Source organism: Schistocerca gregaria, chromosome 6 (genome assembly GCF_023897955.1).
Source record: "Schistocerca gregaria isolate iqSchGreg1 chromosome 6, iqSchGreg1.2, whole genome shotgun sequence".
In the NCBI taxonomy this organism is placed as follows: Eukaryota; Metazoa; Arthropoda; class Insecta; order Orthoptera; family Acrididae; genus Schistocerca; species Schistocerca gregaria.
Genome location: NC_064925.1, coordinates 285,354,248 through 285,370,800, shown reverse-complemented (window position 1 = coordinate 285,370,800; position 16,553 = coordinate 285,354,248). Strand labels below are relative to the sequence as shown.

At 42.5% G+C, this 16,553-nt stretch overlaps 1 protein-coding gene across 3 annotated transcripts in view; it reads left to right on the top strand.

The window, feature by feature from the left end:
* LOC126278408 (sodium-coupled monocarboxylate transporter 1-like) overlaps nt 1-16,553 on the top strand; it is a 173,057-nt gene that overhangs the window by 58,558 nt on the left and 97,946 nt on the right. For all 3 annotated transcript variants that reach the window (XM_049978513.1, XM_049978515.1, XM_049978512.1), the window contains one exon: nt 3,861-3,912. In XM_049978513.1, the coding sequence (XP_049834470.1) occupies nt 3,861-3,912 (52 nt within the window). The remainder of the gene's footprint in view (nt 1-3,860; nt 3,913-16,553) is intronic.

Here is a 16,553-nt window from a genome sequence, read left to right as displayed (position 1 = left end):
GTCCAGTTTAAATGTTTTATTTCTGATGAAGACACTCTTAGTCGTGGCCCAAATCTAGATCAAAAAACTACATTTTTGCGACCGATGGCTGTTATTGCTTTAATTTTATAAGTGATCTCGAATAACGCAAATGGGGCTGTCCCATCCGACGCGCGGACTATCATTAACAATGGCACTTCACTACCCTGTGGAGGTATTTGGTACTTAGCCCAGGACTTTGTTGCGAAATCCAGTAACAGTCTAACACAATATCCCCTCGCCTGCTGTCAAATACTAGTGACGAAAATGTATTCAATACCAGGCTTCGAACTGGCTACCTTCAAATCTAGCATCACTCCACGAGCATGCTTCTTCTTCCGTGGCTCAGAAATGAGTATCAGTGAAGAAAGAGCATTTCATAATACCCTTTTGTCGTTCATCTTCTATATCCCACAGTTTCACGTAAAAAGAAACGAAAACGACGCACCACGAAGGAATTGTTCGAACTGAACTGATATCGGTACATGTGATGTACCTCTACAGACAAACAAATGATTACAGATACATGACATTGTCAGCTGGAGAGCGATCAATAACTGGATATAAAGAAAGCTTCTGATATGAATCTTTTATTGCCTTTACCTCAGGCATTTACTCTGGATTACTAGTTTCGAGCCAGCCGATGTGGCCGAGAGGTTCTAGGTGCTTCAGTCCGGAACCGTGCTGCTGCTACGGTCGCAGGTTCAAATCATGCCTCGGGCATGGATTTGTCTGATGTCCTTACGTTAGTTGAAAGTCCTCCTGAGGAATATCGAGCCAAATGTTAATAAATTGGTGGGTTAGATCGTTGAAATTCCAAGCAGGGTCCTGCCCTGTCGTGCCCATGTCCCCCAACTGGAATCTCACCGACTGGAGCATAATTGTCTTAAACGATTTGCCGCTTCGAATTAAGTTCCGATGACTAGCGAAGCCGTGTCTCGCGACGCCCCAGGAGTGATTATGCTCTTTGGTGCCATTTATTCCATACCAGGAGATCCCGTTTATATAGAGCGCATAGAGGGCACAGCGATACGCCACGTGGGGCGACTGTAAGTCTATCTCTGATTAAGATCATTATTCTCTATTGAAGGTAATCGATTGTCACATAATCGATTGTCACACAGTTGGTGTAGAGTCTACAGCCATATCTTATCTAACTTCAACCCTTCCTCTTTTCTATTAAAATTATGGTGGTGTTTCTGAATCTCTATAGCTTCTCTACACATGCGTGCAAAATAATGTGTTGTCCTGGCTAGTACGGTCGTCTCACTAAATTTTATTTCATGATCACCGTCTTGTAAAACATGTTCCGCTGCAGCTGATTTGTCGATATGTTCCAGTCGACAGTTTCTTTTATGTTCAGTTAAGCGGGTATTGACAGTTCTTTTCGTTGTTCCAATGTAAACCTTCCCACAGCTACATGGATTTTATACACCCCAGGAGTTGCTAAGGGGTATCATGCGTCTTTCGCCGATCTTAAACACTCACTAATGTTCGTGGTGGGTCTAGAGATCGTTTTAGCTTGGCCAGAACTTTTCCAGTACGTTCCGTAATGTTGCGAATAAATGGAAGAAAAAATTTTCCCGCTAACAGTTGTTGTTGCTGACTCTTATCAGACACTATACTTCTGCGATGGAGTGCTCGATGTATCTCGTTATCAGCGTATTCATTTTTCTTAAAAGCCGTTCGCAAATTATTTAGTTCATCTTGCAAATAAAGTGGCTCACAGATTTCATTAGCTTTGTCCACCAATGTTTTAATGACACCTTTTTTTCTGCCTGGGATGACGGTTCGAATCCTTATGGCGGTAACGGTCTGCGTGTGTATCCTTTCTACACACTTTATGCCCTAGATTCCTATCTACTCCTTTAATTACGGATACATCCAAGAAATTAATTATCCATTACTCTCTTTCTCCATAGTAAATTGTATCTTTGGATTAATACTATTTAGGTGCTCCAAGAAGGAAAAATAAGACTCGAAAACAAAGAACGAAGAGCTCAGTTTAAAAAAAGGTCTAAGACAGGGATTCAGCTGTCGCCTCTACTGTTCAATCTACGCGTGGAATAAACAGCGCCGAAAAGACAGGTCCAAGAGTGGGTTAAAATTTATGGTGCTCAGATCGCTATTTGATAATGATGAAGAGAAGACTGAAGTTTAAGAGAATCATCCGGAAGAATTAGTATGGAAGGAAATGGGATCTGAAGCACCGAGGAACGGAATTTTGAAGGGCGGTAGGTTACAGAAGAAATACTTCAGCTGATTCACAAAGGAATTTAAAATCAAAGAGGTACTTGATATGACAGGAATGCAGCATCATACGGGAAAATCAGTTAGGAATGAAATAAATAGGAAGAGCAGGACAACAGAAGCAAAATGGCTGGACGAAAATTGTGAAGAAATCGAAAAACAAAAAAAGGACAACAGAAGCAAAATGGCTGGACGAAAATTGCGAAGAAATCGAAAAAGAAATGATCCTCAGAAGAAATAACTCAACAAAACAACCGTAAGCAAAGAAGGTAACACGCTAACGCTTGGCCCCACACAAGTCTAAGGACTGCCGAATACATCACAAAACAGGGTTGGAGTGTGTTACGTCATCCAACCCACTGCCCTGACCTAGCCCCCTCGGACTTTCACGTGTGTGTGCAATTCGTGAAAGACATTTTGAGGAAGATGACGAGGTGATTCACACAGTGAATCACTGGCTCCGCCAGGAGGACAAGGATTGGTACCGACATGGCGTACACATCCCTGTTTCGCGCTGGAGGAAGGCGTTGGATGGAGATTACGTGGAAAAATAGGGTTTGTAGATAAATCCCATTGTTTTGTTTGTGTCTTTCTCATTATGTTCAATAAAGATTTGTTGAAGAAAAAAAAATGCGGTGCATTACTTTCTGGGCAACCTTCGTATATCGAATAAGTAATTAAGGACATAGGGTGCCAGTGCTATTGTAAGAGGAAAAGGGTGTCACAGGAGAGGAATTCGTGGCGAGCTGCATCAAAGCAGTCAGGAGATTGACACACACTCACGCACGTACGCACACACACATGCCCACACGTTCACAAAGAACGATGTTAATGCATTACAAGCAACTCCACCTGCGGGGGCAGTCATGGCCCTCCGCCCTCCCCCTCTCCCCCCCCCCCCCCCCCCCTCTTCCACTCATCACAACGAGTCGTCCTGAGGACGCTGATGACCACGCTGTTGAGCAACCCACATCCAACATCATCATCACGAAGTGCAGAACTACAGTTTCAACCATTATCCACGTCGTACACTCTGTATTCAGTCAGATTAAGGTACCGTAGTTTTGATATCAGTCTGCTCTTTTGAAAATTCATTACTATTTCGGCGGTTTTTTGCGTATTCTGTTTAGCTAAGTAAGAGAAGTTAGTTGACCTGCAATTATAATTTCAATTTCCTTAGTATTAGACGTATCTCTGCTATCCATAGAAGCGCCTTTGACGAACCTTCTTTGTCTTCCTAGTTCGCCTCTATGAGGATCAGACTGTCTGGCTACCTTCTCGGAAGAGTGTTTTTGATACCTGGTATCACCAGAGATTCTTCTTTGCTGCTTAGGCTGATACTCCTCCATCCTGTCTCAAAGGATAAGCTGAAGGGATTTCTAGTGGAGAAACAAGCGCCCCAGTTTCGAAAGGAGGCGCTAGTATTCGAGCGAATAAAATGATGATTATGTATCCCTGCAGTATCCCGATCACATTCCAACATTACATTACTTCATCGACACTTCCATCGTATGTAACAAATAATTTGCACCAACATTATTCATATATCCGCTAATTTTTATAAGCTAAAACAAATTCTTTCTTTATTTCAGACGTCCTGGATTCCTATAGTCGTCTACGTTCCTGCAATAGCGTTTAACCAAGGTAAGCAACAGCTCTGTCTATTTGTTTCAGAATGAATATTCTGTGAAAGTAGATACGGGAGAGTAATATGGATTTCAGTTGAAACCCACAGCTTCTGCTTATACATAGCGTGTACGTAGCGCAAAATTTCTTAATTTCTTAAATTCGATCCCAAAATGTACGTATAGATTTTTATAAATCTTTCCTGATTTGAAATAGACTTATGTCTTCTTTTGACACATCCTTCGCCTCAGAAGACACAGAAGAAATAGAAGGCCTGACAGCAACATAACGTGGACAAATTGTACTTAAATGGTAGTTCCACATAGTTTCAAGTGCCCATATGTTATACGAGAGTGCTGCGGTTGAACTTTCCATGGTTTCTGTCAAAATACCCCATGAAAATGGTGAGATATGCGTCTAAATATTCCTGTTTTAGCATCTTAACCTCATCCTCAAGAAGGACACCAAATTGTGCCAAGCAGGATCGTAAGAGATGGGAAAGAGCCGCCGTGGTACAACAACCGAGTTAGAAAACTGCTGCGGAAGCAAAGGGAACTTCACAGCAAACATAAACATAGCCAAAGCCTTGCAGACAAACAAAAATTACGCGAAGCGAAATGCAGTGTGAGGAGGGCTATGCGAGAGGCTTTCAATGAATTCGAAAGTAAAGTTCTATGTACTGACTTGGCAGAAAATCCTAAGAAATTTTGGTCCTATGTCAAAGCGGTAGGTGGATCAAAACAAAATGTCCAGACACTCTGTGACCAAAATGGTACTGAAACAGAGGATGACAGACTAAAGGCCGAATTACTAAATGTCTTCTTCCAAAGCTGTTTCACAGAGGAAGACTGCACTGTAGTTCCTTCTCTAGATTGTCGCACAGTTGACAAAATGGTAGATATCGAAATAGACGACAGAGGGATAGAGAAACAATTAAAATCGCTCAAAAGAGGAAAGGCCGCTGGTCCTGATGGAATACCAGTTCGATTTTACACAGAGTACGCGAAGGAACTTGCCCCCCTTCTTGCAGCGGTGTACCGTAGGTCTCTAGAAGAGCGAAGCGTTCCAAAGGATTGGAAAAGGGCACAGGTCATCCCCGTTTTCAAGAAGGGACGTCAAACAGATGTGCAGAACTATAGACCTATATCTCTAACGTCGATCAGCTGTAGAATTTTGGAACACGTATTATGTTCGAGTATAATGTCTTTTCTGGAGACTAGAAATCTACTCTGTAGGAATCAGCATGGGTTTCGAAAAAGACGGTCGTGTGAAACCCAGCTCTTGCTATTCGTCCACGAGACTCAGAGGGCCTTAGACACGGGTTCACAGGTAGATGCCGTGTTTCTTGACTTCCGCAAGGCGTTTGACACAGTTCCCCACAGTCGTTTAATGAACAAAGTAAGAGCATACGGACTATCAGATCAATTGTGTGATTGGATTGAGGAGTTCCTAGATAACAGAACGCAGCATGTCATTCTCAATGGAGAGAAGTCTTCCGAAGTAAGAGTGATTTCAGGTGTGCCGCAGGGGAGTGTCATAGGACCGTTGCTATTCACAATATACATAAATGACCTGGTGGATGACATCGGAAGTTCACTGAGGCTTTTTGCAGATGATGCTGTGGTGTATCGAGAGGTTGCAACAATGGAAAATTGTACTGAAATGCAGGAGGATCTGCAGCGAATTGACGCATGGTGCACGGAATGGCAATTGAATCTCAATGTAGACAAGTGTAATGTGATGCGAATACATAGAAAGATAGGTCCCTTATCATTTAGCTACAAAATAGCAGGTCAGCAACTGGAAGTAGTTAATTCCATAAATTATCTGGGAGTACTCGTTAGGAGTGATTTAAAATGAAATGATCATATAAAGTTGATCGTCGGTAAAGCAGATGCCAGACTGAGATTCATTGGAAGAATCTTAAGGAAATGCAATCCGACAACAAAGGAAGTAGGTTACAGTACGCTTGTTCGCCCAATGCTTGAATACTGCTCAGCAGTGTGGGATCCGCACCAGGTAGGGTTGATAGAAGAGATAGAGAAGATCCAACGGAGAGCAGCGCGCTTCGTTACAGGATCATTTAGTAATTGCGAAAGCGTTACGGAGATGATAGATAAACTCCAGTGGAAGACTCTGCAGGAGAGACGCTCAGTAGCTCGGTACGGGCTTTTGTTAAAGTTTCGAGAACATACCTTCACCGAAGAGTCAAGCAGTATATTGCTCTCTCCTACGTATATCTCGCGAAGAGACCATGAGGATAAAATCAGAGAGATTAGAGCCCACACAGAAGCATACCGACAATCCTTCTTTCCACGTACAATACGAGACTGGAATAGAAGGGAGAACCGATAGAGGTACTCAGGGTACCCTCCGCCACACACCGTCAGGTGGCTTGCGGAGTATGGATGTAGATGTAGATGTAGATTTAAGTTACTAGCCAACTCCATGAATTCACAAGCAACATTAATATCTCATTCTAATGTCGTCATTCCATCAGACACTACCTAATGCGAAAAACGCTTAAAACTAAGAATAGGATTAGCGCATGCAATCTGAGGTTCATTTCTAGTATTCTAAGAAAATATAAATAATCAGCGGAAGATGTGACATATAAAAGACATGTTAGACCAGTTCATTAATACAGCATTTCCCATTTCAGTTTTTCCTGCTTTCTTACTACGTTCAAACTTCTGACGTCCCATGCGCCGACTTTTAGAACGTTAAATCTTCGTTGATTATTCAGTCTTTTTCCCTCGGTCACCCTCCTCTTGGCAGCCCCCTCCCAGAGAACGAATTGGGGGATTAATCAGGAATCTTTTGCCAATGACACTTCTTCAGTTATGGGCCAGTTGTGCAGTGAAAATACCTTATGACTCTTTAATGCGGAGTTTTCCTGTCCCTTCTGCATCATCACGTCTTTGATCTCTTTTTCTTCCAACATTCAGGGATAGTTTCCCACCACAAGGGCTAGAGAGTGCCCTGAAATTCTGTCCCTCTTCCGTCCTCTTTCACAGTGCAGTGGTACAATAAATGAATGAAGGTTTCTTACTATGCCAGAAGTCTTTGGGTACCATTGCTAATAATTATTTACTCAGAATTTAAATAGTGGGATCGCATCTATGATCCCGGACTTTTGATTAATAGTAAACGACGCTACTCTTAGACCACGAGACTTGTAACGTTATAATACACTACTGGCCATTAAAATGGCTACACCACGAAGATGACGTCCTACAGACGAGAAATTTAACCGACAGGAAGATGATGCGGTGATATGCAAATGATTAGCTTTTCAGAGCATTCACACAAGGTTCTCGCCGGTGACGACACCTACAACGTGCTGAAATGAGGAAAGTTTCCAACCGATTTCTCTTACACAAACAGCAATTGACCGGCGTTGCCTGGTGAAACGTTGTTGTGAAGCCTCGCGTAAGAAGGAGAAATGCATACCATCACGTTTCCGTCTTTGATAAAGATCGGATTGCAGCCTATTGCGATTGCGGTTTATCGTATCGGGACATTGCTGCTCGCATTGGTCGAGATCCAATGACTGGAATCGGTGGGTTCAGGACGGTAATACGGAACGCCGTGCTGGATCCCAACGGCCTCGTATCACTAGCAGTCGAGACGACAGACATATTATCCGCATGGCTGTAACGGATCGTACAGCCACGTCTCGATCCCTGAGTCAGCAGATGGGGACGTTTGCAATATAACATCCATCTGCACGAACAGTTCTACGACGTTTGCAGCAGCATGGACTATCAGCTCGGAGACCATGGCTGCAGTTATCCTTGACGATGCATCACAGACAGGAGCGCCTGCGATGGTGTACTCAACGACGAACCTGGGTGCACGAATGGCAAAACGTCATTTTTTGGGATGAATCCAGCTTCTGTTTACAGCATCATGATGGTCGCATCCGTGTTTGGCGACATCGCGGTGAACGCACATTGGAAGCGTGTATTCGTCATCGCTATACTGGCGTATCACCCCGCGTGATGGTATGGGGTGTCATTGATTACACGTCTCGGTCACCTTTTGTTCGCACTGATGGCACTTTGAACAGTGAACGTTACATTTCAGATACGTTACGACCCGTGGCTCTCTTCGATCCCTGCGAAACCCTACATTTCAGCAGGATAATGCACGACCGCATGTTGCAGGTCTTGTACGGGCCTTTCTGGATACAGAAAATGTTCGACTGCATCCCCTGGCCAGCACATTATCCAGATTTCTCACCAATTGAAAACGTCTGGTCAATGGTGGCCGAGCAACTGGCTCGTCACAATACGCCAGTCACTACTCTTGGTGAACTGTGGTATTGTGTTGAAGCTGCATGGGCAACTGTACCTGTAGACGCCATCCAAGTTTTGTTTGACTCAATGCCCAGGCGTATCAAGGCCGTTATTACGGCCCTTCTTTACCATTAAGCTGTTCCATAACGTGTGCAGCAGGGTAAAACCCCTTTTTAACTATTTAAACAGCTGCGGGGTACCTCTGAAGACTGCAACACTCAAATGTCGAGATTCGAGGCCACCGCGATTGTGGGCGGACTGTGTCTGACGGCAGCAGCAGCAGCAGAGCTGACCACCATGCACGACTCGAGAGTGATTGCCACCACAGACTGAAAAGTTGCGCAAACACCATTTCCACTAACACGACACTGGCAAACATGATGAGGTTTCATCAGCTACTTCTGTGCCACTGCTGGGCGTAATGTGCACAGCATTCCCATCCCGTGCTGTGATGGTCATGAAACGTGTAGTGGACGCCACAGCTGCATCATGCCAGGACCACACTAGGTCTACAGCGCCAACATCCCGATCGCATTAATATGTGGCTCACAATAACTCCCAACCACAGCAGCGCGACAGTGCTGTCAGACAGTGGCTGTTCTAAGAAGTGTCAGATGACAGAGCAGAATGGTTTTCAACCCCACGTCAGTCTGTCACAGAATTTCTGTTTGTCATATTCCACTTCTTTCAACTACATTAACGTTTCTTGTTTGTCAAACAATGTAGTTATAAATGTTCTTCTAACACTTAGTACAATCGGTAAGATGGCTCTAGAATGAAATTTTCACTCTACAGCGGAGTGTGCGCTGATATGAAACTTCGTGGCAGATTAAAATTGTGTGCCACACCGAGACTCGAACTCGGGACCTTTGCCTTTTCGCGGGAAGGTGCTCTACCAACTGAGCTACCCAAGCACGACTCACGCTCCGTCCTCACAGCCTTAATTCCGCCAGTACCTCGTCTCCTACCTTCCAAACTTCACAGAAGCTCTCCTGCGAACCTTTCAGAACTAGCACTCCTAGAAGAAAGGATATTGCGGAGACATGGCTTAGCCACAGCCTAGGGGATGTTTCTAGAATGAAATTTTCACTCTACAGCGGGAGATAGTAAGATGGCTGTCGGTTATAAATAGTGATGGAGTTTCCACGCGGTTTATGGGAAAGTACTTAAAACTGATACAGATTCGTATATTTCATCCAAAATTGACCATTATACTGCATCTTTTATTGCATACATGCAGAGAAGTCCGCAATACATTCGGCTGTAGCAGAATTTCCAGTGAGGTAACGAATATATGTTTTAAGCTGTCAGATAAAAAACACAGGCTGCAGGGAAATATTGGTAATAAATAACACATAGAACAACCTGTAGAGAATCATAAGAATGTAAGTCCTAGACAGAAGTGCTCGGATTAAAGCAGGTTACGATAAAGATGTAATCCTGCTACCAAAAAGTGGACTCTGTACATCAACGAACCAAGAGCTGTTGTGGTATTCTTGATTGTTGCCCCATCAGAACACTCATTTCATCAGCGCATAATTCCACTTTGTATGGTATAGTCAGAGCGTTTGCAGATGCTGTCTTGCCGATTTTACCCAGTGTTTCTCCTGTTGTCACATGTCACTTCATGTATGATATATGATGTTTCTCCCTTCATGATGTCTCTCACAGAGATGAACTTGGAGCATTTACCACCTAGATAGCTATTAAATGCACCACATAATTTCCTTTATTAACATGACAGATAGTCCCCTCTCTAATTTTTCATGATACTCCATTTGATTACAGATTTTACATAATTTACGTGTCAGCATTTACTATAAAACACTGATGAAAAGTGGACATACATTGGAGTATCTGCTGAAAAAGAATGGATCCAAGGACGATTACTACATTACGAAAATTCTGTTTATACATCTCCATTTCCGTTTGGATCTGCTTAAAAAAGGCATAGTTAAATTGTACCTAAATGTGGTTGTTTCGACATTTTGCAACTAGCAACAGAAAAACCTGCTCGCAGAGTACAAAACACACGAACATTCCTATTATTGATACTGATAATATCCACCCTTATCAAGAATGAAACGATCCTTAGCTGGAATAAAATGAATGTATTGAGGTCTATTACAGAAATGTTTTTGTGCCACTGTTATGGTGGTTACACATTGCGAGGTGTGCAATGAAGCATTAGAGAGGGGATCATCTGGTATGAGAAGCTGTGTTCTAGGAGTGGAACTCAAAACCTATTGTTCCTGGATGTAATAAATATCATTAAACTATCCTGTTTCGATTTCAGCACACGGACTGCCTTTTACCGTAAATTACGCACATTAGCCTTACACAGTGCATATACGATGGTTGGAGAATATGATATTAAAATATGATATTAAAACCTACACAATATTCTGCAGAACCAACTGTGGCAGATAGAACAGCTAATACTGAGTTCGAAATGATCTTAGCTGTATGTTGATTGTTTTGCCATGGCACGTGAAGGAACTATCCCAGTTGCTTTAGAAATGGCTAGACTAGTCATTACTATTAAATTACACGCCACAATAGCTCGTTAATATTCAAATACGTTCATTCCTCAAGTCTGAAAAGACATTGTTTCTACATCTCAGTCGTCAAACCTATCTCAGCCATACACTCTTGTAGTGCTATTGAAGCATTCTCTTAGTATATACCCAGTTTATAAGAGGTCTAGCAACAGCAACACTATCAGTACCGCAAATGTAGCCTTTCTGCAGTTTCTGTCCCATTGTTTTCCTTTAAACAGTTCTCTGAACGTATGTTAAGCCTAATGGTCACTTTCATGACGTGGATCAGTGATAAACTTCTTTACTGCAGTCCTAGGTCCATCAATAAATGTATATATTCATCCTGTATTACATTTACCAAATGACATTTCCCCATGAACCATCTATGCCACTATAACGCTAGGTACAGTATTACAAAATTTACGATTAAAGATTCTCTCATATCTTACTGACAGCCTCATTCAAAGTCAGATATTACAGATTATTAACTCCATGATAACGGTAGCAGATGCACTGACAGCTGCAGGACCAATTCTGTGCCTAACGGGCAATCAGAAGATACACTCCAGAGAAGAGGTATTACTTTACCTAACATATATAGTTCTGTGTGAAACTTTCAGCTTCCTAATAGTATCCATTTGGATACTGTGACAGAAACTGTGGTGTTCTGTCAGCACTGTGTGCAAGTTTACCTAACCACTTGCTCGACAGATCGGGATGAGCTTTAGTTTTATTTTTGTTCATGATGTTAGTAAAATACCTGAAGCATACTGTTCAGTTCAGACGTCAAAAGTCACTGCCCTGGGATCGTCTATTCTTACCAGGGAGCACACATTCATTGTTTTGATCAGCAATTTTAGCAATAAGTACTAATAATAGTCGGTTTTATAAGTACAACCGATAACAAATGTTGAAAAATGACAAGCTGGCCGTTGTGGCCAAGCGGCTCTGGGCGCTTCAATCCGGAACCGCGCTGCTGCTACGGTTGCAGGTTCGAATCCTGCGTCGGGCATGGATGTGTGTGATGTCTTTAGGTTAGTTAGGTTTAAGTTCTAAGTCTAGGGGACTGATGACCTCAGATGTTAAGTCCCATAGTCCTAAGAGCCATTTTTTTGAGAAATGACAAATGGTTAAAACCAGTAGCTTGTTCAAAACACGGGTAAACAGTGTAGTTGAGATGAACTGTTACTAAACACGTGAAATTCTAATATTCTTCGCAGCTACTTCCATAAATATTTAAATCTAACACATTTCCTCAGTTCTTTTCCCACCTAGCACAGTCACTGTCTGACAGCAGTGTGTCGTTTGGCTTGACCTGCTAAGATGTGGCTGGGACCTATATAACATTGCATCTGTTAACAAGCCCATACCAGGCGACCGCTGTGTGAGTGCTGTGGAGCTGTTGTGGCCCATCCCACAGCTCTTACGGAAACCTGCAGACTATTTTTGCTTGACGTTCACTGTAGTGCAGTCTGAATCCTATTTTGTAATGTTTATTAAAATTTCTGTTCTACTACATATGGCGGTAACTATAATAAAACAAAATAGACCAGTGGTTTGAAAACGATGAACCAGTGATGGTGCGGGCCTGTGGATGGTGTGGGGCTCTGTGGCCTGGTTAAATTGTGTGAAGGGCTGTTGGATGGAGCTGTGAGTTCTTGCATGTGTTGTGTTCTTTTATTAAATGATCTCTTAGCTTCCAAGCTGTCAGATTCGAAACTGATGTTCGTTTATGTTGTTACACTGGTTAAAGTGGTCCAGAATATGACTCCTTCACATCTGACTAAGACACTCGCAACATGATAAGTGAATGAAGATCACAGTCACCTGCCAAAACAATTACTAGTAATTTACTCCTGCTCTGCGATCTGTGTTGCTGTCCCAGTAATACATTTCACTGACGACCATTCTCCAACTCTTTGAGGTTACCATGTACTTTGTCAGAACATCTCTCAGTGCTCGAAATTTATGGGACTGTTGTATCGATTTGGTACCACATACGCCCCGAAACAAATGAAGGGCATGTCCGGTACATGCCTTGCTATACTGTCTCTGTTTGTTTCCAGAAGAAACACCAACATACTACTAAGATGTTATAACCTTTTGAATCATCTGTATCGCTAGTCCTCAAAACTGCATGTTGATCTTGACTGCATGCTAATCGTCGGCCGTGGTGGCCGAGCGGTTCTAGGCGCTACAGTCTGGAACCGCGCGACAGCTTCGGTGCAGGTTCGAATCCTGCCTCTGGCATGGATGTGTGTGATTTCCTTAGGTTAGTTAGGTTTAAGTAGTTCTACGTACTAGGGGACTGATGACTTCAGATGTTAAGTCCCATAGTGCTCAGAGCCATTTGGACCATTTTTTTGCATGCTAACCAAATGCATCTTCAGATTCCTCTATCACTTCCAAAGCGATATGGTTACGGTAAAAAGTTGTGTTGGTTTGTGAGCATTAGTAGTATATTGTTGAGAGTTCTGACTCAAAGAACATTTTCGAGTAAAAATTCCAAACTTCAAACCAAGAATGTAATTGGGCAATTTTTCCGAAACGAATTCCACATAAATACATCAAAAATAAAATGACCAACAAAGTTGAGTTATTTAAAAACTTAGAAAAATAGTAAAGGGAATTTTAATGCAATTAAAAGAAAATTACAAAAAAAATTAATTTATTCAAAATCATTAACATGAATTGCATGACCTTAATTTGTTTCTTTACATCGATAAATAAAATGTTTTATCTAATTTATCATCATTTGTAAAGATTTTAGTTTATTGATCTCGAAGAGTAATTTTATATTTATCATCTAAAAGTAATAAAACTTTATCTCTAAATTTAGTTGGCAGAATTCCAGCTTCTGAAATTACATAACATTTAAGATTTTTAAGTTCTGATGATTTAGTGAATACTTCTGAACAACCATTACTGTAATTTTTGAGTTCAGTTGAGAGATTTTCGATGCTAACATTCATGGTCATCTTCATTTATATAGAAAAAAATTTAAAAATAAAAATGTTTCAAAAATGTTTGGAGAATGTTTCACTTTTTGGAAAACTGAAGTTTTCTGGAAATATTTCGAAAGGAATTGAAAAAATGAAGTTGAAAGTTCTTTTATTTTTTTCTAGACGCTGTGTTCCGCCATGGTTCATCTACTCCTGCCAACATCATCGAATAGTAGCGTTACTCCTATTGAAACGTCGAGCAATTCGCCAATTACTCTAAACTACAATTTTCAAATGCAGACATCTGCGTATATTGTTCACATGCCTGTCTGGTAGGCTTAATTACTGTCGAGCTGAATTCACGCAATAAAGTTCGCAAAGGCTCCCTGCCCTGGTTCTACGTCCCCTGTTTACTATCATTGTCAGTTGCGTGGTGAAACTGCAATGCCGCGTCATGCATTCATCCACCGACCCTCTGCAGCCATGGCCTAGTGGCTAGTGTTGCTGCCTCTGGATTACGGAGTCCTGGTTTCAATTCGCAGCCGAGTTGTGGATTTTCTCTGCCCGGTGACTGGGTGTTTGTGTTGTCCTCATCATTTCATCGACATCATCAATTGTGACAAGGGGTAGATTGGTTTGTGAAAATTGGACTGTGAAAAAATTGGGACTCCTACGGGCGCTGACGAGCGCGCAGTTGAGCGACCCCCTAAACTAAACATCATCATTATCATCATCCACCGGCCGAGAAGTTTGCAGTTTTGCATTTTCTGTCGGTGCATGTATGGATATCAATTTGTGACTAATTTGCGTAACTACTTCGTAGTGCGTCGTTTTCTTCCATTAGAATGTATTTCCTCAAGAGTGAGTTATTTCCTGTGTCAGCGAATCAGTGAATTTCGGCTGTTATTACATTTATTTCACGATCACACACGTCTCCTAGTTATTTAGTACTGCCCAGAAATGTAACATATATTTCGTCATTTAAGTAGAAAAATTATTGAAAACAAAAACGTGAACCTGACTGCTGGCTTTCTCGCCGCTAGGAGCGCTAATGTCGTTCCAACTTCTAAATGGTAACAATTTCCGTAGCAGTGAGTGTAGGAATTGTATACATTAGACTGTGATAATATTTTAATCGCGGTTTTAAGTTGTTTTAATATAATGTTTTAGAGTGAACAGTTACTGTATAGGCGAAAAGCAGTTACAGTGATGAGCCAAAATAGGGCCACTGCCCACTCTGAGGTTGGATGTCTCCTGGTGGTGTTGCAGGCACATAACGCAGCGAAGAAATAATGTAAGCGGAAGAGAGATGAATGGCCAATCATTATAGCGACAATACGGACAATAAATGCGAAAATACACTTATATAAGCGGTTTTGAATAAAGGCACATTATTGTGGCGCTGCAACTCGAAACGAGAATCTCTGAAACGGCGAAGGCGGTCGCCTGTTGGCGTGCTGCTGTCGTGAGCACCTACGGAAAGACATTGAAGTATGTTGAAATTACAAACAGGCCTTATGGTATTGGACGACCACGTCTCAACACAAAACGTAGGGATCGAAGGCGTAGGCGCAGGCGCAAGTGTTTCAGAGCACACCGTTCAAAGGTCATTGTTGAACCGGAGATCCACACTACATTACCTCTATATGTTCCTGTACTCACCCAACGACATCGTCAGTTATGATTGCAGTAGGCACAGTATCACTGACTTTTCACCGAGTATCAATAGAAATACGTCGCCTGTCGATTGAATCTGATTTCTTGTTACACCAGGTCGATGGTTGGGTCCTTACACGTTGATATCCATGTGAACAGCTGCAAGAAACATGCTCCGTGTTACATATGCAGTCCAGTGAGGGCAGAATTATGCTACGCGGTACATTGAGTTGAGCGTCCATGGGATCTGTGGTGGTAATGGTAGGCATCATGACTGCAGAGAGCTACGTGAACTTTGTTGCGGACCACCTGCATCGCTTCATTCTTGAAGTCTCCCCCCAACGGCGGTGACATCTTCCAGCATGGTAACTGTGCGTGCTGCAAGATCAGAATCGTGCTACCGTCGTTTGAGGAGGATTATAGTCAACTCACATGGATGTCTTTTCCAGCAAACGTGCCTGATCTGTATCCATTGGGACACATATCGGTCGCCAGCTGCATGCTCTTAAACCACCATCCCGTAATTTGCGAGAAATGCTTGACTTGTGCCTAGGCACCTGCTGCCACATTCTTCTGGAATCCTGTCAAGGACTGTTGAATAGCGAGCTGAAAACCTATGGAGTGCAATACAGCAGCGATTGTGCGTTGCGTGGATTCGAAAAGCCGTTGGTAAAGTTGCAGAGCTATGTAGCACTCCACAGATCCCGCAATTGCCGTAAATTATGGGCCACGGTTTGTCGACCTGACGCCGGCGCTCGTCTGCACCCCGGATGTATTCCACAAGATTCAGATGAGTATAATTTGGTGGCCAAGACATCTATGAGATTTGCTATCATGCTCCTCATAACACCGTAGCACGATGTTGGCCTTCTGATGCGAGTTGTTATCATGTTGGAAGGTGCCATCGTCATTGGGGAAGTCATCAGGTATGAAAGGATGCAGATGGTCAGCAATTATACCTAGTCCACAGCTGCCCTACTGCCATCGATTACTGTCACAGGTGCCATGAAAACCCAAGTGAACGCCGGATGAATAGTTGTTAAACTACTGTACACTACGGTAAGGTATTGTAAGTGGAGATTACGGCAGTTTCCCTAGTTGCTCTATCAGCTTAGATCGCATCCACTTTAGCTGTACATTAGATGTGTTGGATACCTGTCGAGCGTTACCTCTTTTCGATCCCTTTGTTTGTGTATGCGACAGGTGTCTTAATAGATTCC